Source organism: Mustelus asterias, chromosome 13 (genome assembly GCF_964213995.1).
Source record: "Mustelus asterias chromosome 13, sMusAst1.hap1.1, whole genome shotgun sequence".
Lineage (NCBI taxonomy): Eukaryota > Metazoa > Chordata > Chondrichthyes > Carcharhiniformes > Triakidae > Mustelus > Mustelus asterias.
This window is the reverse complement of record NC_135813.1, coordinates 5,705,905-5,733,166: the sequence shown is the minus strand read 5'-3', so window position 1 is coordinate 5,733,166 and position 27,262 is coordinate 5,705,905. Positions and strand designations below refer to the sequence as shown.

Here is a 27,262-nt window from a genome sequence, read left to right as displayed (position 1 = left end):
GGTGCCGGAGTGTGGCGACTAGGGGATTTTCACAGTAACTTCATTGCAGTGATATTGTAAGCCTAGCTAGGGTAAATGCATGGGGTTGTGGCGATAGGGCCTGGGTGGGATTGTGGTCGGTGCAGGCTCGATGGGTCGAAGGGTCTCCTGCACTGTAGGGATTCAATGAGCAGGCTTGGTGGGTTAATGGGCCTTCTCCTGCTTCTATGTCCTTTGTTGCTAAACTTCCTTATCAGTACCTCATGCAACGACTCTTTCTAGAATCACTCAGTTTGTTTCTTCTTTCTCAAGGGGGAGCCTGGTCTGGTGGGAGATGATGGACCTGTTGGTATCGATGGGCTCAAGGTAAGAATTTCAGTGCTGAATCTGCATGGACTGTAAGATGCAATATAGGTGCAGCGACTCCGAACCGGCAACCTTGGGACTGGGCCCATGTCGGATTCTGGATCGAGCTGGTTAATCGTAACCGCATCATTATTTTCTTGGCATAGACGCAATACCCTGTCTATGGCTGCGAGCTGAGACTGGAATGATTGCAATAGCTTGTAGGGATTAAAAGCCCCATGGCTAAAGCCACCCTCGCAGGCCTTGCCAGCAGACTGAGAGAAGATTATTTCTCCAAGTTAGTCTGCTCCTGATCCATAGGGCAGGATTTATCACCTTGCACAAGAGACACAGGAAATTCCCACCTGAGGTCAACGGACATTCCTGTTGTCCACCCCTCGCCCGCACCAATTCCGTGGCGGGCAGGGCGGTAGAATTCCGGCGATGGAATCCCTTCAGTGCAGAAGGAGGCCATTCAGCCCATTGAGTCTGCACCGACTCTGTGACAGAATATTTTACTCAGGCTCTACCCCTGCCCTATTCCTGTAATCCACCCCATTTACCCTGGTTAATCCACCTCACCCACACCTCTTGGGACACGAACGGGTAATTTTACGATGGCCATTCAATTTGATTTGAATTTGATTTGATTTTGATTTATTATTGTCATATGTATTAACACACAGTGAAAAGCATTGTTTCTTATAGAATTATAGATAGAAACCCTACAGTGCAGAAGGAGGCCATTCGGCCCATCGAGTCTGCACCGACCGCAATCCCACCCAGGCCCTACCCCCACATATTTACCTGCTAATCCCACTAACCTACGCATCGCAGGACTCTAAGGGACAATTTTTAACCTGGCCAAACAACCTAACCCGCGCACTGTACAGACAAAGCATACTGTTCATAGAGAAGAAAAGGAGAGAGTGCAGAATGTAGTGTTACAGTCATAGTTAGGGTGTAGAGAAAGATCAACTTAATATTGTAATAGAGTTTAAAAGCATAGAATGAGAGTAAGACATAGAATTAGAGGGTAGGCTGGCGATAGCTTGCAAGGAGCCGCCTCGCCCTATCACTGTGCCACCGTGCCATGCACAAAGCAGTTATTACTCTATTCCATTCATGTTGTTTGTTTGGAGCCATAATCCAGGCTGACATCCCAGTCAGTGCTGAGGGAGTGCCGCACTGTCAGAGGGTCAGTGCTGAGGAAGTGCCGCACTGTCAGAGGGTCAGTACTGAGGGAGTGCCGCACTGTCAGAGGGTCAGTACTGAGGGAGTGCCGCACTGTCAGAGGGTCAGTGCTGAGGGAGTGCCGCACTGTCAGAGGGTCAGTGCTGAGGGAGTGCCGCACTGTCAGAGGGTCAGTGCTGAGGAAGTGCCGCACTGTCAGGGGGTCAATACTGAGGGAGTGCCGCACTGTCAGAGGGTCAGTGCTGAGGAAGTGCCACACTGTCAAAGGGTCAGTGCTGAGGGAATGCCGCACTGTCAGGGGGTCACTGCTGAGGGAGTGCCGCACTGTCAGAGGGTCAGTACTGAGGGAGTGCCGCACTGTCAGAGGGTCAGTGCTGAGGGAGTGCCGCACTGTCAGGGGGTCAGTACTGAGGAAGTGCCGCAGTGTCAGAGAGTCAGTGCTGAGGGAGTGCCGCACTGTCAGAGGGTCAGTGCTGAGGGAGTGCCGCACTGTCAGGGGGTCAGTACTGAGGGAGTGCCGCACTATCAGAGAATCAGTGCTGAGGGAGTGCCACACTGTCAGGGGGTCAGTACTGAGGGAGTGCCGCACTGTCAGGGGGTCAGTACTGAGGGAGTGCCGCACTGTCACAGGGTCAGTACTGAGGGAGTGCCGCACTGTCACAGGGTCAGTACTGAGGGAGTGCCACACTGTCAGAGGGTCAGTGCTGAGGGAGTGCTGCACTGTCAGAGGGTCAGTACTGAGGGAGTGCCGCACTGTCACAGGGTCAGTACTGAGGGAGTGCCGCACTGTCACAGGGTCAGTACTGAGGGAGTGCCACACTGTCAGAGGGTCAGTGCTGAGGGAGTGCTGCACTGTCAGAGGGTCAGTACTGAGGGAGTGCCGCACTGTCACAGGGTCAGTACTGAGGGAGTGCCGCACTGTCACAGGGTCAGTACTGAGGGAGTGCCGCACTGTCAGAGGGTCAGTACTGAGGGAGTGCCGCACTGTCAGAGGGTCAGTACTGAGGGAGTGCCGCACTGTCAGAGGGTCAGTACTGAGGGACTGCCGCACTGTCAGAGGTACCAACTTTCAAATGAAACTTTAAACCGAAGCCCTATTGGCCCTCTCCAGTTGATCTAAAATGTCCCATGGCCCGATGTTGAAGAAGAGCAAAGGAGAAATGTATCCCCAGTATCCTGGCCAATAACTGTCCTCCAGCGAAAACCTCAATGCTGCCTGTGGGATCTTGCTATGCTGAAAGTTTGTTGTCGCATTAGCTATGGGACGGCACGGCGCCACAGTGGTTCACACTGCTGCCTCACAGCACCAGTAACTGGGTTCAATTTCGGCCTTTGGATGACTGTGATATAGATATAGAATGAGACAGAATCCCTACGGGACAGAAGAAGGCCATTTGGCCCATAAGACCATAAGACATAGGAGCAGAAGTAGGCCACTCGGCCCATCGAGTCTGCTCCGCCATTCAATCATGGCTGATATTTTTCTCATCCCCATTCTCCCGCCTTTTCCCCATAACCCCTGACCCCCTTATTAATTAAGAAGGCCATCACGTCTGTACCGACCACAATCCCACCCAGGCCCTATTCCCGTAACCCTCATTTGCCCTGCGAATCCCCCTGACACTAAGGAGCAATTTAGCATGGCCAATCAACCTAACTCGCATATCATTGGAGTGTGGAAGGAAACCGGAGCAACCGGAGGAAACCCACGCAGACACGGGGAGAACATGCAAACTCCACACAGACAGTGACCCAAGGCCGGAATTTTACCCAGGTCTCTGGCGCTGTGAGGCAGCAGTGCCAACCACTGTGCCACCGTGCCACCCATGCCCGTGTCCGACTGTCCTTGTGGAGTTTGCACATTCCCCCCGTGTCTGCGTGGGTTTCCTCCCACAGTCCAAAAGATGTGCAGGTTAGGTTTGGCCATGCTAAATTGCCCCTTCGTACCCCAAGGTTAGGGGGATCAGTAGGATAAATGCATGGGGTTAAGGGAATGGGTCTGGGTACGATGCTCTGTCGGAGAGTTGGTGCAGACTTGATGGGCCGAATGGCCTCCTTTTGCACTGTTGGGATTCTATTGTATTCGATGGTTCTGGTCGAGGGGCCTCAGCTGTGTGACGAGACTGGGGAAGCTGCGATTGTTTTCCAAAGAAACCATAGAACAGTGCAGGAGGAGGCCATTCAGCCCACCAGCTCTGTACCATCAACCATCCCACCTCTTCCTTACAGCAGAAAAGATGAAACTTGCCAGATATGTTGAAATGTAGGAATGGTTTGGATAAAGTAAATAGGGAGCAACTGTTTCCATTGGCAACAGGGTCAGTACAGTAAGAAGTTTAACAACACCAGGTTAAAGTCCAGCAGGTTTATTTGGTAGCAAAAGCCACACCAGCTTTCGGAGCCATAAGCTCCTTCTTCAGGTGAATGGGAATTCTGTTCACAAACAGGGCATATAAAGACACAAACTCAATTTACATGAATAATGGTTGGAATGCGAATACTTACAGCCAATCAAGTCTTAAAGGTACAAACAATGTGAGTGGAGAGAGCATTAAGACAAGTTAGAGAGATGTGTATTGTCTCCAGACAGGACAGCCAGTGAGACTCTGCAGGTCCAGGCAAGCTGTGGGGGTTACAGATAGTGTGACATGAACACAATATCCCGGTTGAGGCCGTCCTCATGTGTGCAGAACTTGGACACCGGGATATTGGGTTGGAATGTGAATACTTACAGCTAATCAAGTCAGTCACCAGAGGACGTGGATTTAAGGTAAATGGCACATAAAATAGGGGCAACACAAGGAAACTTTTTTTTAACATGGGTGCCAGGATTTTACCGTTCCGCCTGCCACGGACGAGGGGCGGAACATGGAAAGGTCCGTTCACCTCGGGAAGGATTTCACGGTTTCGGGGCAAGCGAAGCCATAAAATGCTGCCTGACGGGTGAGTGTGATCTGGAAGCACAGCCTTGGGCGGCACGGTAGCGCAGTGGTCAGCACTGCTGCTTCACAGCTCCAGGGTCCCGGGTTCGATTCCCGGCTCGGGTCACTGTCTGTGTGGAGTTTGCACATTCTCCTCGTGTCTGCGTGGGTTTCCTCCGGGTGCTCCGGTTTCCTCCCACAGTCCAAAGATGTGCAGGTTAGGTTGATTGGCCAGGTTAAAAATTGCCCCTTAGAGTCCTGGGATGCGTAGGTTAGAGGGATTAGCGGGTAAAATATGTGGGGGTAGGGCCTGGGTGGGATTGTGGTCGGTGCAGACTCGATGGGCCGAATGGCCTCCTTCTGCACTGTAGGGTTTCTATGTTTCTATGAAAGGACATGGGAGCAGATTCAGGAACGGATTTCGAAAGAGAATTGGATAAATGCCTGAAGGAGATTACAGGGAAAAGAACAGGGAAGCGGGATTTGTTGGACAGCTCTACTGTAGAGCAGACACAGGTACGACGGGCTGGATGATCTCATTGTGTGCTGTGGCGTTCCATGAACAGTAACCTCCAGCAGAATATTCTGCATCGGTTATTCTTCAGTTGTAGCTCCACTGAGATATTATTCACAGCAGGGGAGACGGTGTGGGTGGTGTAATGTGGTTAGAGTCTTTGTTTCTCTCCATTCTTTGGGATGTGGACATTGCTGGTCGGGTCAGCATTTGTTGCTAATCCCCAGTTGTCCTCAAACAGAATGTCTCACTGGGCCATTTTTGATTTAATTTATTATTGTCACATGTATTAACATACAGTGAAAAGCATTGTTTCTTGCGCTCTATACAGACAAAGCATACCATTCATAGAGAAGGAAAGGAGAGAGTGCAGAATGTAGTGTTACAGTCATAGCTAGGGTGTAGAGAAAGATCAACTTAATGCGAGTTAAGTCCATTCAGACGGCAGCAGGGAAGAAGCTGTTCTTGAGTCGGTTGGTACGTGACCTCAGACTTTTGTATCTTTTTCCCGACGGAAGAAGGTCGAAGAGAGAATGTCCGGGGTGCGTGGGGTCCTTAATTATGCTGGCTGCTTTGCCGAGGCAGCGGGAAGTGTAGACAGAGTCAATGGATGGGAGGCTGGTTTGCGTGATGGATTGGGCTACATTCACAACCTTTTGTAGTTTCTTCAGAGGGTGGTTAAGGGTCACTCACATAGCTGTGCATCTGGGGTCATGTGTAACATACATCACAGAATCGCTACAATGCAGAAGGAGGCCATTCAACCCAGCGGGCATGCACCGACTCTCCGACAGAATATCTTCCTCAAGTCCACACCTGATTGCATCCCTGTAACCACACACATTTACCCCGCTAATCCCCCCCTAACCTACACACGTTGGGACACTAAGGGGCAATTTAGCATGGCTAATCCACCTAACCTGCACATCTTTGGACTGTGGGAGCAAACTGGAGCACCCGGAGGAAACCCACGCAGACACCGGGAGAACGTGCAGACTCCACGCAGTTACCCAAGGCCGGAATTGAACCCTGGTCCCTGTGCTGTGAGGCAGCAGTGCTAACTATTGTGACACCGTGCCACCCCACTGTGCTACCATGCTGCCCCACTGTACCACCGTGCCATACATGTTCAGTTCTCCCATCACTCCCTGTTTGGATCCCTCCAAGTTGCCCATAGGACCGGGGCTAGGACAACTTGAGTCAAAGCCACATCAATATCGGAACATCAGGAATAGGATAAGAATTACGACCAATGCCCCTCGCACCTGCTCCGTCATTCAATATGATTATGGCAGATCTTTGGTTTCACTTTCCTGCCTGCTCCCTAAATCCCTTAATTCCCTGAGAGACCGCAAATCTATCTTTCCCAGACTTTATCATACTGGGTAACTTGAGCATCCACAAAACTCTCTGGTGCAGAGAATTCACAACCCTTAGGATGAAGACATTTCTCTTCATCTCAGCCCGAACTGAACAACCCGCTTACCCTGAAACTATACCGCTGTGTTCCAGATTCCTCCAGCCAGGAGGAAACAACCTAAACACAGTCTATCCGATGAAGCTCCTTTAGTCTTTCAATGAGATCACCATGTCACGAATGGTGTAGAATCATAGAATCCCTACAGTGCAGAAAGAGGCCATTCGGCCCATTGAATCTGCACCGACCACAATCCCACCCAGGCCCTATCCCTGTAACCCCACATATTTACCCTGCTAATCCCCCTGACACTAAGGGGGATTGGGTGTGGACCTGAGGAAGATATTCTGTCGGAGAGTCGGTGCATGCCTGCTGGGCTGAATGGCCTCCTTCTGCATTGTAGCGATTCTGTGATGTATGTTACACATGACCCCAGATGCACAGCTATGTGAGTGACCCTTAACCACCCTCTGAAGAAACTACAAAAGGTTGTGAATGTAGCCCAATCCATCACGCAAACCAGCCTCCCATCCATTGACTCTGTCTACACTTCCCGCTGCCTCGGCAAAACAGCCAGCATAATTAAGGACCCCACGCACCCGGACATTCTCTCTTCGACCTTCTTCCGTCGGGAAAAAGATGCAAAAGTCTGAGGTCACGTACCAACCGACTCAAGAACAGCTTCTTCCCTGCTGCTGTCAGACTTTTGAATGGACCTACCTCGCACTAAGTTGATCTTTCTCTACACCCTAGCTATGACTGTAACACTACATTCTGCACCCTCTCCTTTCCTTCTCTATGAACGGTATGCTTTGTCTGTATAACGCGCAAGAAACAATACTTCTCACTGTATGTTAATACATGTGACAAGCAAGGGAGACACTAATTTAGCACAGCCAATCCACCTAACCCGCACATCTTTGGACTGTGGGAGGAAACCAGAGCACCCGGAGGAAACCCACGGAGACATGGAGAGAACACAGAGAGTGACTCGAGGCCGGAATTGAATCCGGGTCCCTGGCTCTGTGAGGCAGCAGTCATGCCGCCCACGTATCTTATCCAACCATGACTACAACAACAAGTGGCTGTTTCTCCAAAAGAGTTTTGCATGAACAACATTTAAAGAAGAGCAGGATACGTCGAGATGGAAAGTGGAAACATGAGGACACAGGTGGGGAACAGAAACAGAAAGAGCAGTACAGTGCTGAGATGGAAAACGAGATAGTGAAATGACGGAATTGATATAAACAATTGACTTTGTCTACAGTGCTAACCAAAACTGGAATATCTGTGGAGGCAACGTTGAAGTGTAACCCACCCAGGTCCTATTCATTCAAAGCCCCTCTGACTCCAGGTTGCATGTGTTTATGTCGCAACACTAGAGGGAGCACTCCCCACACATGCTTCATAGAATAGAATCCCTACAATACAAAAGAAGGCCATTCGACCCATCGAGTCTACACCAACTCTCCAACAGAGTATCTTACATTGGCCCTTCCCCTATCCCCGTAACCCCACGTATTTACCCCACTAATCCCTCTAACCTACACATCTTTGAAACTAAGGGGCATTTTACCATGGCCAATCCACCTAACCTGCACATCTTTGGACACTAAGGGGCAATTTAGCATGGCCAATCCACCTAATCTACATATCTTTGGATACTAAGGGATAATTTACCATGGCTAACCCCCCTAACCTACACATCTTTGGACTCTAAGGGGCAATTTGGCATGGCCAATCCACCTAACCTGCACATCTTTGGATACTAAGGGGCAATTTGGCATGGCCAATCCACCTAACCTGCACATCTTTGGAGTGTGGGAGGAAACCAGAGCACCCAGAGGAAACCCACGCAGACACAGGGAGAATGTGCAAACTCCGCACAGACAGTCACCCAAGGGGAGAATTGAACCTGGGTCCCTGGCGCTGTGAAGCAGCAGCGCTAACCCGTGTGCCACTGTGCTACCCTTTATCCTGATCCTTTATCCTGGGACTCTGCTTCCGTGCTCTCAATACCCCAACCAGGGAAAACAAGCTTGCTGCTACAGGTTATTACTTCTGTTAGTTGGCCCCCTGTACGATCGCGCAATGAGAGTGAAAACCAGGTGTTAGTCTTCAGTTGCAATGTGATTGGAGAGTGGGGCACACGGCATTATAACATCTCCATTCCGAAGGTCGTTCGTGCTGGAGTTACATCATCCTTGCGGTGCTAACGTAACACCACTGGGACTGGGGTTGGCTGGGGGGCGGGGGGCGCGGGGGGGGAGAGGAGGGGAGCGGGTGGTGGTCAGGAGACGTTACTGCTTGCCAGGTGTACATCGGGCAGAATTTTACACCGGTGGGATTTCACAGTCCCGCCAAAGTCAATGGAAGTTTTAGCCATTTGTCGCGTTTTACAGACCCGCCGCAGTCACACCAGAGTCATAAAACTCTGCCCAAAGACATTTTCCCTTGTAAATGTAGACTTTGGAATTTATATTGGAAAAACATTGACAAGAAATGTACACTGACAAGATTTTTAATACATTATAGATAATTAAACAGCAAACTGACTGCACTTGGAAGCAGGGAATTGGAATTGTTGGAGTATTGCCATTCCTTTACTAAGCAGTTGGGACCTATAAAATTGTGGTACTTAAGAATATAGGAACTTGGGAACAGCAGGAGGTCATTCAGCCCCTCGAGCCTGTTCCACCATTCAATGTGATCATGGCTAACCGGGGACCTAACTCCAGTTATTCACCCTTGTCCCGTATTCTTTAACACCTTATTGTGAACAGCAGGACAGCGATAGAAAGACAAATTCACATAGGCGATTTCCATTTCAAATGTGAACACAAAAGTTTGGAACATGTGTTCACAGATGTAAGTTTTAAGAAATCACTATTTGAGGTGCTGTACTGTCACACAGGGAGAGTGTGGACAAGTTGTAGTGTCCTAACTTTGTGAGGTGTTGTGGGTTATAACAGAAGGAAAAGAACGTGGTTTGCACATGTAGATTCAAGCTAACAACAACAAAGTTTTATTGAGGAGCTACTCTCTCTGCACTGCAGAATACAAAATTAAAAGTAAAACAGCAGCCTGAGCACGCACCCTAATGACATCATCATATCATGTGCCTAACTCTTAAAGCAACCTGCATCCTTTTTTTAAATCTATAACACGTGTAGTCTTCAGGTGAAGTGGGATTAGAGGGTGACATATAATTCGACCAATTGGATTCACCATCAAAATCCTGGGAGTTATCATTGAGCAGAAACAGAACTGGACCAGCCAAATAAATACGGTGGCTACAAGAGCAGGTCAGAGGCTGGGAATTCTGTGGCAAGTAGCTCTCCTCCGGACTCCCCAAAGTCTGTCCACCATCTACAAAGTACAAGTCAGGAGTGTGATAGTATACACCCCACTTGTCTGGATGGGTTCAGCTCCAACAACACTCAGGAAGCTCGACACCATCCAGGACAAAGCAGTCCGCTTGATTGGCACCGCATCCACCACGTTATTCCCTCCATCACCAACACACAGCAGCCTTGTGTACCATCCACAAGACATACTGCAGAAAACCACAAGGCTCCTACGATAGCACTGTGACCTCTACCACCTGGAAGGAAAAGGCGCAGCAGATACCTGGGAACACCACCACCTTGAAGTTCCCCTCCAAGCCACTCATCATCCTGACTTGGAAATATATCGGCAGTTCCTTCACTGGGTCAAGTGCCTGGAACACCCACCCTAACAGCACTGTGGGTGCACCTACAGCACATGGACTGCGGCGATTCAAGGAGGCAGCTCACCACCACCTTCTCAGGGGGCAGTTAGGGATGGGCAATAAATGCTGGCCTAGCCAGCGATGCCCATGTCCCGTGAAAGAATATATTTTTTAAAAAGATGTAATTCCATCCCATTTTTAAGTCTTACGTCAGGTGCCTATTTTTATATTTCCTTCATAAACTCCAAAGTCCACATTTATAATGGAAGCCAGGGGGAGTGTAATTACAGAGCGGCCAGCTTACAAGAGGCAGTTTTTATTGCAAAGGAATTTTTAATGGAAAAACTTGCTGAGAAGCAAGTGAAAACATGGCATTTTGAATGTATGATATCAACACTGATAATCAACCAGCTTCACTTCATTCATCCACGCTCCGCTGTAGGCCCTTGTATTGTTTTTAACAGAACCTGTGCTTGTGGGCTTAATCACACGTTCCTTCCCCTTTACGTTTCGCGGAGTTAATCTGCCGTGACTGTTCGTACTTTGCTGGGGAAATCTATTTTCGAAAGTGAGATCTCCTCCCCTGTGGCTTGTTGGAACATACTTAGGTCCATTAGTTCCATGATTGTGGCTGAGGTTATGTAAAGCTGCTGAAATGTACATTTCCCAGTGCTTCCCACAACATTGCAAAGATCTGGAATAAATCCAGTCTCAATATTGTTCAATGGAAAGAAGTCCAGCTTACCTGAACCTCTCATCTGACAACTGTTAAGCCATCCCGGTTAATACTCCACAGACCATCTTGAATGGATCAGCATCAATTTGAAGGAAGAATGTATTTTATCTCAAGGTGTTTACGCTGGGCGGCACGGTGGCACAGTGGTTAGCACTGCTGCCTCACGGCACCACGGACCTGGGTTCGATTCCCGGCTTGGGTCACTGTCTGTGTGGAGTTTGCACATTCTCCCCTGCGTGGGTTTCCTCCGGGTGCTCCAGTTTTCTCCCGCAGTCCAAAGATGTGCGGGTTAGGTGGATTGGCCGTGTTAAATTGCCCCTTAGTGTCAGAGGGACTAGCTAGGGTAAATGCATGGGGTTATGGGGAAAGGGCCTGGATGGGATTGTGGTCGGTGCAGACTCGATGGGCCGAATGGCTCCTTCTGCAGTGTAGGATTCGATGATTCTATACATAGGAAAGGGTGTCCTGTTACATTTCCAACTGAATGCCAACATTGATCAAATCCAAGACATGTGAGGTATTGATCAATCTCTGAGACCAACTAAGGAATTATTTGTTAGAGTTCATTGGAGAGGAAGCTAGCACGTTTGTGTCTTGACTCCCTGTAATCTTGCAGCTTTACTTTAATAACTTTCATTAAATACACCATGGGGTGATACATGGTTAGCACTGCTGCCTCACAGTGCCAGGAATCTGGGTTCAATTCCGGCCTCGGGTGACTGTGTGTAGTTTACACATTTGCTCCGTGTCTGCGTGCGTTTCCTCCGGGTTCTCCGGTTTCCTCCCATACTCCAAAGATGTGTGGGTTAGGTTGATTGGCGGGTTAGGTTGATTCATGGGGGATTAGCAGGGTAAATATGTGGGGTTATGGAGATAGGGTGGGATTGCTGTCGGTGCAGGCTCGATGGGCCGAATGGCCTCCTTCTGTACTGTAGGGATTCAGTGATGAGAGGTCTTGTTGGGCTATGGGTTTTATCGCTGTCTCTGAGCCAGAAGCTCCTCAGTCATGTAATTGGAACCTCTAATATAATCTGTTCATTTATCTGGACTACAACATGTGTGTGTTGCCACAGCAACCCAGAGTCCTCTGGGATGGAGGGGCAGTTGGACAGCCAGTTTAGCAAAATTGATACCAACAACATGGCGTTCCATCCCCATTTCAGCTGTAGTAGAGTTGGCACCTGCCTTCTTGCCCTCCACATGGTTAGTTTTTTCAAGCCTTAATTGATTTTGCATCGTATTACAATGCAGGCTAAGTTTGAAGTGAAATTAAAACCTATAGACTTACAGGCACCTTTGTTTAACATGAAGCTAACTAAAGTTTTAACCCTTTCTGAGCACACAAATGCAGAACCACAAATTAAGCTTCAAGTTAAAGTTGTATCTTATATCTAATACCCCAAGTACAAATATAAACTATTTAAACTATCTCTATTTTCTAACACTATCTACAGATCAACCTCTTCCAGAAAGAAAGATTTGCATTTATATAGTGCCTTCCACAACCACAGGATTCCCCAAAGTGCTTCATAGACAATATTAACAACTTGCATTGATATAGCGCCTTTTTACAGAAACAGAGCCCCTTCACAGGAGAGATTATCAAACAAGTGTTTACACCAACCGGCATAAGAAGATATTAGGACTGGTCAGAGAGGTAGTTTTCAGGGAATGTCTTGAAGGAGGATTAAGAGGTGGAGAGCTGGAGGGATTTAGAGAGGGAATTCTAGAACTTGGGGCCTTGGCTACTGAAGCCATAAACACTAAAATTGGGGGTGTTCGCCAACGCCTCTACTTTCTCAGAAGACTAAGGAAATTTGGCATGTCAGCTACGACTCTCACCAACTTTTACAGATGCACCATAGAAAGCATTCTTTCTGGTTGTATCACAGCTTGGTATGGCTCCTGCTCTGCCCAAGACTGCAAGGAACTACAAAAGGTCGTGAATGTAGCCCAATCCATCACGCAGACCAGCCCCCCATCCATTGACTCTGTCTACACTTCCCACTGCCTCGGCAAAGCAGCCAGCATAATTAAGGATCCCACGCACCCCAGACATTCTTTCTTCCACCTTCTTCCGTCGGGAAAAAGACACAAAAGTCTGAGGTCACGAACTCAAGAACAGCTTCTTCCCTGCTGCTGTCAGACTTTTGAATGGACTTACCTTGCATTAAGTTGATCTTTCTCTACACCCTAGCTATGACTGTAATACTACATTCTGCGCTGTCTTGTTTCCTTCTCTATGAACAGTATGCTTTGTCTGTATAGAGCGCAATAAACAATACTTTTCACTGTATGTTAATACATGTGGCAATAATAAATCAAATCAAGAAGGCCAGAATTGGAAGAACGTGCCCATCTCGGAGGATAATAGGAGGCTTCAGGTTTGACTGATTTTTTTTCTCCTTGATTGATCTGCATCTCGCTCACTGCCCTCTTGTCTTTTCCCACCAGGGTGACAGGGGAGACCCAGGGGCAGAAGGAGATAAAGGAGACAGGGGTCCGGAAGGATTGAAAGGAGCAGAAGGCCCACCAGGAGTTCCAGGAATCACAGGAGTTCAAGTAAGTATCCTTCCAATTTCCAAAACAAATCAGCAGTATGGAGCAACTGGAAACAGCTTGTGGACAATCACAGAAGAATGGAAAATGTCACAGCATCCGTGTGGATATTTAAAATCCCCAAGTATCTCAGGATATTTGCTCACCAAGATTATTCAGACTTGATCAATTATGAAGCATCCACAAGATCCCAGTCATTTTGCAAGGCTCCTAGATTTTTCTTGATTCATTCATGGGATGTGGGCGTCGCTGGTAAGGCCAGCATTTATTGCCCATTCCTAGTTGAGATTCAACCACATTGCTGTGGCTCTGGAGTCATATGTAGGCCAGAACAGGTAAGGATGGCAGATTTCCTTCTCTAAAGGACATTAGTGAACCAGATGGGTTTTTCCGACAATCAACAATGGTTTCACGGTCATCAGTAGATTCTTAATTCCAGATACTTTTTATGGAATTCAAATTCCACCATCTGCCGTGGCGGGATTCGAACCCGGGTCCCCAGAACATTAGCTGAGTTTCTGGATTAATAGTCTAGCGATAATACCACTGGGCCATCGCCTTCCCTTGCTAGCCAGGCCATTTCAGATGGCAGTTGAGAGTAACCACATTGCTGTGGCCCTGGAGTCACACATAGACCAGATCGGGTAAGGATGGCAGATTTCCTTCCCTAAAGGACATTAGTGAACAGGATAGGTTTTTATCGATGGTCGCCATTACTGAGACTGGCTTCCAATTCCAGGTTTTTATTTTTGACTTTAAGTTCCACCAGCTGCTATGGTGTCCCCAGAGCAATAGCTCTCACCTCGGGATTACTAGTCCAGTGACATCACCATTTACCCCTCTATACCAAGTGGAGATAGGACTACAATACGGTAATCCAATTTTCCAATATGCACTGACTGCCAGCAAGGTTCAACACTGGGCTCGAGACTCAATAAATTACCCACAGCATTTCTACTCTAACACTGTGAGGCAGCAGTGCTAACCACTGTGCTGCCGTGCTGTCAAAGGTTATTGTGAAAAGTAAAAGCTCATAGTGTGGGGGATAACATATTGGCATGGATAGAATGTTGGGTGGCTAACAGGATATCACAGATAGATATAAATGGGTCTTTTTCTGGTTGGCAAGTGGTGTGCCAATTGGGATCAGTGCTGGGATCTAAACTGTTCGCAATTTATATAAATGACTTGGATGAAGGGATCAAAGGTGTGGGTGTTAAATTCGCCAATGACACAAAGATGGGTAGGAGAGTAAGTTGTGAAGAAAGACAGATGGAGGCTACAAAGGGATATGGATGGGTTAAGTGAGTGGACAACGATTTGGCAAATGGAGTATAATGTAAGAAAAGTGTGAAATTGTCCATTTTGGCATGAAGAATTAAAATGAAGCATATCACCTAAATGGTGAGAGTCTGCAGAGCTCTGAGATGCAGAGGGATCTGGGTGCCCTAGTGCATGAATCACAAAAGGATAGTATACAGGTACAGCAGGTAATTAGGAAAGTTAACGGAATGTCATCATTTATTGTGAGGGGAATTTAATACAAAAGTAGGGGGGGTTATGCTTCAGTTATACAGGACACTAGTGAGACCACGGCTGGAATTTTACCCGCACGCCCGCCCAAGGCTCATAGGAGCCCGCCCAGGGCCAACGGAGAAAACCGTTCTGCGAGCCTCACCCGCCCCGATTCCGGAGTGGGCGTGCCGTTAAAATTCTGACCCACATCTGGAGTAATGTGCACAGTATTGGCCTCCTTAGTTAAGGGAAGATGTAAATGCAATTGAAGCAGTTCAGAGAAGATTTACTAAACTCATTCCAAGAGTGGGCGAGTTGTCTTATGAGGAAAGGTTGGACAGGTTAGACTTTTATCCTCTAAAGTTTAGAAGGGTAAGAGACAACTTGATTGAAACATATAAGACCCTGAGGGGTATTGACAGGGTGGATGTGGAGAGGATGTTCCCTCTTGCTGGAGTATCTAGAACTAAGAATCATTATTTAAAAATAAGAGATCATCTATTTAGAACAAAGATGAGGAGAAATTATTTCTCTCTGAGCATCACAAGCCTTTGGAACTCTCTTCCTGAAAAGACAGTGGAAGCAGTCTTTCAATATTTTTGAGGCATATTCTTGATAAGCAGGGACTGATAGCCTGTGGGGGGTAGGTGAGAATGTGAACTTGAGGTTAGAATCAGGTCAGTCATGATCTGCTTGAATATCAGAGCAGGTTGGCAGGGCCAAATGGCCTACTCCTGCTCCCAATTCATATCATAGAATCCCGACGTGCAGAAGGAGGCCATTCAGCCCATCAAGTCTGTACCGACGACAATCCCACCCAGGCCCTATTCCCGTAACCCCACACATTCACCCTGCTAATCCCCCTGACACTAAGGGTCAATTTAGCATGGCCAATCCACCTAACCCGCACATCTTTGGACTGTGGGAGGAAACCGGAGCGCCCGGAGGAAACCCACACAGGCACGGGGAGAATGTGCAAACTCCACACAGACAATGACCCAAGCCGGGAATCGAACCCAGATCCCTGGCGCTGTGAGGCAGCAGTGCTAACCCACGGTGCCACCGTGCCGCCCTTTAAGTATGTTGATACTGCATTGCGTTATTCTGTCCCTAGGTCTGTTACAATCGCGGAACAGCTGGTGGGATTTTCCAGTCTCGCCAGCGGCAGGAATTGCTGTGGGCGGGACTGCAAAATTTGGAAAGCGGCCAAAAGTCCATTGACTTTTAGTGGGAATTCCCGGTCACTGCAGCAGGACTGGAAAATTCCGCCCTACACCACTACGTTATTCCACCTGTTCCATGGGTTGCGGTGCAGTGAAGGTAGAGTTGACTCTGTGACCTGCACCTGCAAAACTGGGAAACACGCACCTTACATTCTTGAGTCGTTTGACGCACAGTGAGAAACGGTGCGATATAATTCTGTCATCATCACCTCCCACCGCCCCCACTTTGTTCCAGCTCTGAGTCCCTTCCCCACATGAGAGATGGAAATTGGTTTTTGAAGGAGTTATTTTATCTGTTGCAGTTTGAGGGACGGGTCATGTCAAAGAACAAAGAACAGTACAGCACAGGAACAGGCCCTTCGGCCCTCCAAGCCTGCGCCGATCATGATGCCCCAACTAAACTAAAACCGTATGCACTTACAGAGTCCGTATTTTAAAGTAAAAGTAAAGATTATTAGTCACAAGTAAGGCTTACATTAACACTGCAATGAAGTTACTGTGAAAATCCCCTAGTCGCCACATCCCGGGGCCTGTTCGGGTACACTGAGCGAGAATTTAGCATGGCCAATGCCGCTAAGCAGCACGTCTTTCGGACTGTGGGAGGAAACCGGAGCACCCAGAGGAAACCCACGCAGACACTGGGAGAATGTCCTGTCCTATTTATGTAGTCATCTAGTTGCCCCTTAAATGCCGCTATCGTACCTGCCCCCGCCACCTCCCCGGGCAGCGTCAAAGAACCTGCTCTGCATCATCTTTGAATTGGATTGATAGAATCTTCCTTCTGAAAATGAATATTTGAACTTGGCAAACCATCTTGAAACTTAGCAAGTATTACTCAGGTAGAAATGTTGTGTCAATCTACTTGTTTAAAGCCCCCACACTGATCTTTTTTGGTTTAGAAAATGACAGTTGGCTGTTAAAATGCTTCTGAAGAGTATGTTCTTCACAGTGTGTCAAAGTGCAATGGTTTTTGCTGCTTTTCTTTTCCACTGAATAATAGTTCTGGTAATGTCATTTACAACAGTGGCCCACGCTGATGTCTTTGTACACAATTTCCCTATAATCTCCATTAATATTCTCAAGGGGGATGAGTGTGGGAGCAGTAGGCTAGCTGCCATCCTTATCTGCCGTCTGAGACTGCTTTTGAATCTGTTTGGGAACACTGTAAGCCCTTTGTTGAGAAGGATGACTTATTCATAACAGCGTGCTGTGTATCTTTTGGAGGCTATTTTTAAATGCTGCTCTTAGCTACAAACAAGAGGGATTGTTTTTTTTCCCCCAGCCGGTCCCTCAACGTTCGTAGGTTTAGGAAGTTGTAGAGCAGCCACTTCAAGAACCAGGTGTCCGACATCTGGAGACTGTTTGGATCTGACGTTTTATGGCATTGTACAATCAGAAGAGGGAACAGGCGCCAGACAGGCAGGCAAGATCGGGCCAAACCGATATGTTCTGGAGCTGAGATCGTTTCCAGAAACGTTTCAGAAGTACAGGACCAGCCACTTAAAAGACAGACGAATTGTTCGCAAGCACGGGTTAAATGCTGATTATGGGTTGCGATTAAAGCCCTTTCACAGCCTGGTTATCTTCTTTCATGGTAAGTTGGATGGACACCAGCCAGACATGTTCCCACTTAAATTGGCATCGATTTTTTTCCGAGGTTTAGTTCTTCTAATGAGGAAAAGGGGTTTCATTTCTATTTTTTTTTTGCCTGTCTGTGTGAATTGGCACCCAGAGATCGTCTTCAAGCCAATCGCATGGATGTACCCAGGGACTGCCTGCTAATATTACCAAAAAAAAGAGCCAGCCGCAAAAAAAAGTCTAAACACTGCATGCCTCATGACTTTTTAATGAAAGAAAAACCAAATCCGAAACCCTATGTTTCAATCCCGCGAAAATAAAAAGTTAATTCTTTTATTGCCAGCTTCATTTCACAAATCCTCGCAGGAGCTGAGATCCTTCAGCGTGTCTGGTGCTGGGTTATCCCCCCCTCCACCGGGGTTATCCCCCCCTCCACCCACGCAGATGTGGGAGTTGCTGGACAGGAGCGGGGATCATTGAAATGCCGTGTGTGATTGGAGATGGGCTGGGCACCAAGAGCATGTCATTAGCCAGAGTTTTGGATTTTCTCGGTCTGCATTTTGGACGGCTTCGCAACATGTTTAGTGAGTGATCTCCATCGCGGTTACAGAGGGAATGTCGATGACACTGCGTTTTAATCCACAGCCTACTACGATGGTAGACGTTCATAGAATCCCTACAGTGCAGAAGGAGACGAATGGCAGATGGAGTTTAATTTAGACAAATGCGAGGTGATGCATTTTGGTCGATTGAACCAGGGCGGGACTTACTCAGTTAATGGTAGGGCGTTGGGGAGAGTTACTGAACAAAGAGATCTAGGGGTACATGTTCATAGCTCCTTGAAAGTGGAGTCACAGGTGGACAGAGTGGTGAAGGAGGCAGTCGGCATGCTTGGTTTCATCGGTCAGAACATTGAATACAGGAGGTGGGACATCTTGTTGAAGTTGTACAAGACATTGGTAAGGCCACACTTGGAATATTGTGTGCAATTCTGGTCACCCTATTATAGAAGGGATATTATTAAACTAGAAAGAGTGCAGAAAAGATTTACTAGGATGCTACCGGGACTTGATGGATTGAGTTATAAGGAGAGGCTGAATAGACTGGGACTTTTTTCTCTGGAGCGTAGGAGGCTGAGGGATGATCTTATAGAGGTCTATAAAATAATGAGGGGCACAGATCAGCTAGATAGTCAATATCTTTTCCCAAAGGTAGGGGAGTCTAAAACTAGAGGGCATAGGTTTAAGGTGAGAGGGGAGAGATACAAAAGTGTCCAGAGGGGCAAATTTTTCACAGAGGGTGGTGAGTGTCTGGAACAAGCTGCCAGAGGTAGTAGTAGAGGCGGTTACTATTTTGTCTTTTAAAAAGCATTTAGATAGTTACATGGGTACGATGGGTATAGAGGGATATGGGCCAAAAGCGGGCAATTGGGATTAGTTTAGGGGTTTAAAAAAAAAGGGTGGCATGGACAAGTTGGGCCGAAGGGCCTGTTTCCATGCTGTAAACGTCTATGACTCTATGAGACCATTTGGCCCATCGAGTCTGCACCAACCACAATCCCAACCAGGCCCTATCCCCGTACCCCCACATATTTGCCCCGCTAATCCCTCTAACCTACGCATTTCGGAACACTAAGGGGCCCATCCACCTAACCCACACATCTTTGGACTGTGGGAGGAAACCGGAGCACCTGGAGGAAACCCACGCAGACACGGGGAGAACGTGCAGACTCCACACAGACAGCAACCAGAGGCTGGAATCGAACCCAGGTCCCTGGAGCTGTGAGGCAGCAGTGCTAACCACTGGGCCACCGTGCCGTTCGAAGTGCCTTTCCTGACAACATTAGGTCTATGAATTTGTGCGAAGATGTCAGCTGTCGAAGACGTGACTGCAGTTTGCGAGTCTGACAGTTCATTTAGCTTTGATCAGATTAAGCGGAGGAGGGACTTCCAGCCTTCCTACAAACTTGGTGGACCAAAGGTGGCAAAGGGTTAAGTGGGCAAAGACTCATCTCCCCAGTTCCGTTTCATCTCCACCGCTGACTTTGCTCAACTCTTGATGGACCCGTTAGATTAACTGTTTCCATTAAGTTTTCAGAAGGTGGGACCCAAGCCAATAAAATCTGGAATGAGTTTGTCCTCAGCACGAGTTCATGTTGGCCTGAGTTTGCATAAATCACTCCGGGTTTTGGCATTCGCTCTTCCCTGCGGATGGCGAAGAGAAGGAAATCTCCTTGTGACTCTTCCAGGTCTCTTTAATAACCAGAGCCACATAACAAGCACTCACTCGCTCTTAACGTCTGGAGGCCGTGCAGGACATTATTACAGCATTCCAAAGCAACGCTACACGCCTGTTGTTACATTCATGAGTATTACTCTAGACTTGAAGGGGCTGACAGCAACCCATCCAGTCTGAATGAGGCATGCTCGCAATGCCATCGATACTTAATCCTCCAATTGAGAATCATAGAATCGCTACAGTGCAGAAGGAGGCCATTCAGCCCATCGAGTCTGCACCAACTTTCTGACAGAGCATCCCACCCAGGACCTATCCCCTTAGCCCCATGTACTTTCCCCGCTAGTCCCCCTAACCTACACATCTTGGGGCACTAAGGGGCAATTTAGCATGGCCAATCCACCTAACCTACACATCTTTGGACACTAAGGGGCAATTTAGCATGGCCAATCCACCTAACCTACACATCTTTGGACACTAAGGGGCAATTTAGCATGGCCAGTCAACATACCTACACATCTTGGAGCACTAAGGGGCAATTTATCATGGCTAATCCACCTAACTTACACATCTTGGAGCATTAAGGGGCAATTTAGCATGGCCAATCTACCTAACTTACACATCTTGGGGCACTAAGGGGCAATTTAGCATGGCCAATCCCCCTAACCTGCACATCTTTGGAGTGTGGAAGGAAACCGGAGCACCCGGAGGAAACCCACGCAGACGCAGGGAGAACATACAGACGCCACACAGACAGTCACCCAAGCCCGGAATCGAACCCGGGTGCCTGGCGCTGTGAGGCAGCAGTGCTAATCACGGTGCTGCCCTAACTCTTAACTCCCTCTCCTCTGGTTAATAACCCTTGTGCCAAATAGACCCCTGGCGCTGTGCGTAACGACTGTGCCACAGTGATTGTGAGTTTTGTTTCTGATTTTTGCTTGTTCGCAGTGGTGCGGGGAGTGATTGACTGCACACACGCACATCTCCAGCTGCCTTGCAGTCACAGGGCGGAGTATTGGAACCCACAACTACAAGGGTTGCCACATTCTGAGCAGGTGGTTGGAGTGCAGCCATCGTAGAACATTATGTTGGTGAATTCCTGCTGTCCTGGCATCAGTTCATCTTGCGGCAGTCAGCTGTGCCCGCCATCTTTGAGCCACCACAAAGGGCCAGATGTTGGCTGTTGGGTGACAAGGGCTACCGACCCCACATCTGGCAAATTCCACATCCCCCCCACTCCCCCACCTGACAATGCAAGGATAGCATGCCCATGACGAGAGCAGATGCCATCTGGAATGTTGTAAAGACAGTCCCCGACGCCTGAAACCATGGTTACGCTGAATGGACTGGTGGGCCGGAGCCCTCCAGCGCTCAGTGGAGCAGGTCTCCGGGTTCACAGTGGTCTGTTACGTCCTCCACAACAACATCTGGTGACCCGGAGCACCTCAGGTAACGATGGCCGTAGCCGGTGAACAGCCCCTGCCTCTGCCCCACCCATCTGGCTGTCTCCTGGGCCCGCAGAGCAGACAGCGGTGGGAGTTATGGAAACGTCATTTCCTGTGATACAGAACAACCTCCCGTCTTCAAACTAAAGAGTAGAAACATTGAGCGAGACCGAAAATTCCCACCCGAGGTCAACGGATATTTCTGTTGTCCACCCCTCGCCCGCGACGGAATCGGAGCGGGCAGTAAAATTCCAGCAATCAAGCCAGTTCCTTTCTTTCTGCTGTGTACCCAGGAGCAGACAATGTTCTCCTGAGGCAGGGTGTAGAGGAGTCCATCGCAGGCTTTGAGACCGTTCTCAAAGCCTTTAACACCTGTTTGGTTATAGACCTTTTGTCCAAAGTTCGTAATGGAACTGATTGAATTGTTCTCCACCGGCCTATATCGTCTGGCTAGTAACAGGCGCTGAGGGACAAGCTAATCCCTGATTGGATAGTGGTGGGTGGCCAAGATGAAAGATTCTCCCACCTTCTGCAGAGCAAAGATGACCTTACCTTGAATTGAATGGTCCAATAGGCAAGGCAGGCCCAGCTTAGAGAATTTAACCAGGCTATAATTCAATGCGACACTGAGGCTTCACGTGACTCTGTTGATTGGGTAGGCCCATGGACAGCGGCTTTACACATTAGAAAGCCCACCAAACTGAGCGAAAGGGTAAGGCACTTGCAGCCATTTTGAGAGGCTTGCCTCGTGGCGCAAAGAACCAACATTGATGCCAGGGCTGGCCAGCAGGGGGCACGGAATATTAGCAGTGCAGCAAAACTGGGCATTTCAAACATTTCTGCAAATCCAATAACCTTCATCGAGGTTAAAAAGGCAAGAAAATATCAATCCAAGAAACCGGAACTGAAAATAAAGACAAGATACAGCGTTCCTAGGGGACATTAACTGTCTCAGAACTATTAACCAAAGCCTATCCACCATCTACAAGGCACAAGTCAGGAGTGTGATGGAATACTCTCCACTTGCCTGGATGGGTGCAGCTCCAACAACACTCAAAAAGCTTGACACCATCCAGGACAAAGCAGCCTGCTTGATTGGAACCACATCCACAAACATCCTCTCCCTCCACCACCGACGCTCCGGAGCAGCAGTGTGTACCATCTACAAGATGCACTGCAGCAATTCACCAAAGATCCTTAGACAGCACCTTCCAAACCCACAACCACTTCCATCTAGAAGGACAAGGGCAGCAGATACATGGGAACACCACCACCTGCAAGTTCCCCTCCAAGCCACTCACCATCCTGACTTGGAAATATATTGGCGTTCCTTCGCAGTCGCTGGGTCAAAATCCTGGAATTGCCTTCCGAATGGCATTGTGGGTCAACCCACAGCACGTGGACTGCAGCGATTCAAGGCGGCAGCTCACCACCACCTTCTCAATGGCAACTAGGGATGGGCAATAAATGCTGGCCAGCCAGTAATGCCCATGTTCCACAAATGAATAAAAGGGGACTATTGGTCAATGCAAGTTAAAGAGTTTAATACCACCTTTGAAATACCAGCTGGAGCTGGTGTTAACACACTGGTATATTCCCCTTCACCCGTCAGATATCAACTTACAAGGTCAATGCGGTATACGTCCTCATTGAGTGGCGATGTGTGCATGCTCCTAGGAATCCTAGAACAACCTAGACGATGCCCAGCATTTGGACAACTCAGTGTCATTCATGGGACGACCTTCGACCTTTTGTTTCAGACCAAGTGGAACCTCACCCTGCCCCAGCAGAGGAAGTTCATCCAATCAGCAGCAAGTTCTTTCCCAGCGACACCACCCATCCCCTGAGACGAGAATTAAACTTATGAAGCTCTCCGTTAAGTTAGGCCGGAGGTGGTGGATACAGAGGCACAATGGCAAACGGTAACCATCTCCGTGAAGGCCTGCTGGATCTGAGTTGACTCATTCCAGCAGAACCCGTACAGTGCAGAAGGAGGCCACTCGGCCCATCGAGCCTGCACTGACAACAATCCCACCCAGGCCCTAACCCTGGAACCCCACGTATTTACCCTGCTAATCCCCCTGACACTAAGGGGCAATTTAACTTTGATTTCGATTTGATTTGATTTATTGTTGTCACATGTATTAGTATACAGGGGAAAGCATTGATTCTTGCGCGCTATACAGACAAAGCATACCTTTCATAGAGAAGGAAAGGAGAGAAAAGAAACAGAAGATGCTGGAAAATCTCAGCAGGCCTGACAGCATCAATGGGGAGAGAATAGAGCCAATGTTTCCAGTCTGGTTGACCATTCGTCAGAGCAGAAGGAAAGGAGAGAGTGCAGAATGTAGTGTTACAGCCATAGCTAGGGTGTAGAGAAAGATCAACTTAATATATGGTAGGTCCATTCAAAAGTCTGACAGCAGCAGGGAAGAAGCTGTTCTTGAGTCAGTTGGAACGTGTCCTCAGACTTTTGTATCTTTTGCCGATGGAAGAAGGTGGAAGAGAGAATGTCCGGGGTGCGTGAGGTCCTTGATTATGCTGGCTGCCTTTCCGAGGCAGCGGGAAGTGTAGACAGAGTCACCTAACCCACACATCATTGGATTGTTGGAGTAAATGCACACAGACATGGGGAGGACATGCAAACTCCACACAGGCAGTCACCCGAGGCGGGCATCGAACCCGGATCCCTGGAACTGTGAGACTTATCACCAGACTATTAATCCAGAAGCTCAGCTAATGTTCTGGGGACCCGGGTTTGAATCCCGCCACGGCAGATGGTGGAATTCGAATTCAATAAAAATTATCTGGAATTAAGAATCTACTGATGACCATGAAACCATTGTCAGAAAAACCCATCTGGTTCAGTAATGTCCTTTAGGGAAGGAAATCTGCCGTCCTTACCCAGTCTGGCCTACATGTGACTCCAGAGCCACAGCAATGTGGTTGACTCTTAGCTGCCCTCCAAGGGCAACTAGGGATGGGCAATAAATCCTGGCCCAGCCAGTGACGCCAATGTCCCATGACTGAATAAAAAGAAGAATAACTATTTACAGAGAGTGATAGAGATTACTGCGACTCCTGTTTCTATACTGCTTGGGAAGGCCCACCTCAGCCCCAGGACTTGCATGCTTCGGCCGATTGGCTGAATGGGTCACATGACCCGCTGAAACACACCCCCCTCCTGCCCCCTGACTGCATACTTGTATGAAGGCTTGAAGCTAAAGCAACATTCCAAGACCATCAGAAAAGGGAAGGGATGTACATTTAAATTTGGATTGGAGAGAGAAGAATGTGCGGGGTTTTGGGGAGAAGACAGGGGAATGGTACCCGGTTGGTTGCTCACTTGGAGAACCAGCACAGGCACAATAGGCCAAATGGCCTCCTCCTTTGCCATAACAATTCTGTAATTCTGAGGGTACAGAGGTAAAACTTATTTATTACAGAGGTAAGTTTTATTTATTAGTATCACAAGTAGGCTTTCATTAACACTGCAATGAAGTTACTGTGAAAATCCCCTTGTCGCCACACTCTGGGGCCTGTTCGGGTACACTGGGGGAGAATTTAGCATGGCCAATGCACCCTAACCAGCACGTCTTTCGGACTGTGGGAGGAAACCGGAGCACCCGGAGGAAACCCACACAGACACGGGGAGAACGTGCAGACTCCGCATAGACAGTGACCCAAGCCAGGAATCGAACCCGGGTCCCTGGCGCTGTGAGGCAGCAGTGCCAACCACTGTGCCACCGTGCCGTCCAGCTGGGGACTGCATGGTCCCGTTCACAGGGCAATATTTTCTGGCCACACTCGCCCCAAGAACAGAAAATCCCGCCCGAGGTCAACACACATTTCCATGCCTCCCTCACCCCCACAACCACCCCCCCCCCCCCCCCCCAACCACCCGCTACGATTCCCATGGCGGGCGGGACGGGAAAATTCCACACCCAGTCCACAGCCAAAGAAACTGGAAGGACTTAAGCAGCCGCTGACAAACCGCACCCCCCCCCCCCCCAACCCCGTCATCTGTAAAAGCAACATGTTGACGTAACTGGCTTTATGGGGAAAACATTGTAAATAAAAGGCACATTTCTGGTAACCCTATGTCTCGTCGTTAAAGCCTTGGACGCCTCAGAGGACCCCAGGCCAAATTCCAGCCTCCACTGACATTGGAATCAATTACTCCCAGTGGCAAATTAACCAAAAGTTCAGCTGGCCACCAGATGGGGAGAATCTCGGCAGTCTTAGGGGAGAATCTAACCCCCTCCCACTCTCCACACGGGCCTACGGTCATGCTGCATTGGTGCAGGTTGCTGAGTCTGGCTGGCCTTTGTTATAGAGCAATAACACAAGATGCAAGAAAGTAACGGAAAACCAGCATCTCATGATGCCAAATAAAGATGTTGTTTGATAAAAGTTTATTAAAGTGTAGCTGGGTTATTATTAGTTACTTGCCCATTTGGCGAAGGACCAGACGATAGCCTTTCATCAGATTATCTTGGTTTTACTGATAGTTTCTTAAATCATCAGTAAAATACAAGTGATGTCATCTTTTCCTAAACCACTTGTTTAGTTCGTTTAAAATTTATTAAAGCCTGATGTACGATCGGAAAATCGGGGTGGGAGGAATATTTTTACAGCCTTATTTTCCAAGTCGTATCTCACAAGCATCACTCTGAAACCTGGATCTTAATACAGAAAGGGCTTGAAGATTAACTGATCACATTTACTAGACCCGTTGTTCTATTGAGATAAACACAACTTTTTAATACAAACCTGCAGGAAATATTTTATGAGTGTGGCTTTTTAAATTGGGCCTCAGTGTAGCAGTAAAACCCAATGACTGGTTTAATCCACTTGCTACGTTAAGGGGTGCTTCATGCTTTTTATTGCTTGAAACAATAAGTTTATTTAGTCTGAGACGCCTCCTTTTAATGCTATCTTCGTTTATGGCAGTCCTCGCAAAGTAACTGGACTCGATGGAAAATCGCAGTGGAAACCCAATCTGGTGTCCATTCGATCATAGACAGTGCAGAGGGAGGCCATTCAGCCCATCAAGCCTGCACCGACAGCAATCCCACCCAAGCCCTATCCCCATAAACCCACGTATTTACCCTCGCTAGTCCCCTGACACTAAAGTTTTGATTTGATTTGATTTATTATTGTCACATGTATTAACATACAGTGAAAAGTGTTGTTCCTTGCGCATTATACAGACAAAGCATACCGTTCATAGAGAAGGAAACGAGAGAGTGCAGAATGTAGTGTTACAGTCAAAGCTAGGGTGTAGAGAAAGATCAACTTAATGCAAGGTAGGTCCATTCAAAAGTCTGACGGCAGCAGGGAAGAAGCTGTTCTTGAGTCGGTTAGTACGTGACCTCAGACTCTTGTACCTTTTTCCCGACGGAAGAAGATGGAAGAGAGAATGTCCCGGGTGCGTGGGGTCCTTAATTATGCTGGCTGCTTTGCCGAGGCAGCAGGAAGTGTAGGCACACCAACCCTGTACATTTTGGAGTGTGGGAGGAAACCCACGCAGACACGGGGAGAACATGCAGACTCCGCACAGACAGTGACCCAAGCCGGGAATCGAACCCAGGTCCCTGGCTCTGTGAGGCAGCAGCGCTAACCACTGCACCACCATGCCGCCCATGATAGTGTTATGATCCAGTTAGGGATCATTAACACGGAAAAAGAATTTTGAATACCTTGTTTTAACTAAAAGAAATATACCATAAGATTTCACTTTTTTTAACAAAGCAAAATTTATTGGATATAAAAGAATTTGCCCCGGTGAACCTACTCTTGGCCCAGGTTCCTTGTCTGAAACATATCTGTCAGTGAGATTACGGATCAACCCAAGTTAGAAAACACCTCCCCACTTCCCAGAATCTC

General features: G+C 48.1%; 1 protein-coding gene across 1 annotated transcript in view; it reads left to right on the top strand.

The window, feature by feature from the left end:
• Positions 1-27,262, top strand: part of col27a1b (collagen, type XXVII, alpha 1b) — a 610,967-nt gene that overhangs the window by 469,117 nt on the left and 114,588 nt on the right. Inside the window, exons 42-43 of the mRNA XM_078227545.1 lie at positions 292-345; positions 13,273-13,380. Of these exons, the coding sequence (XP_078083671.1) occupies positions 292-345; positions 13,273-13,380 (162 nt within the window). The remainder of the gene's footprint in view (positions 1-291; positions 346-13,272; positions 13,381-27,262) is intronic.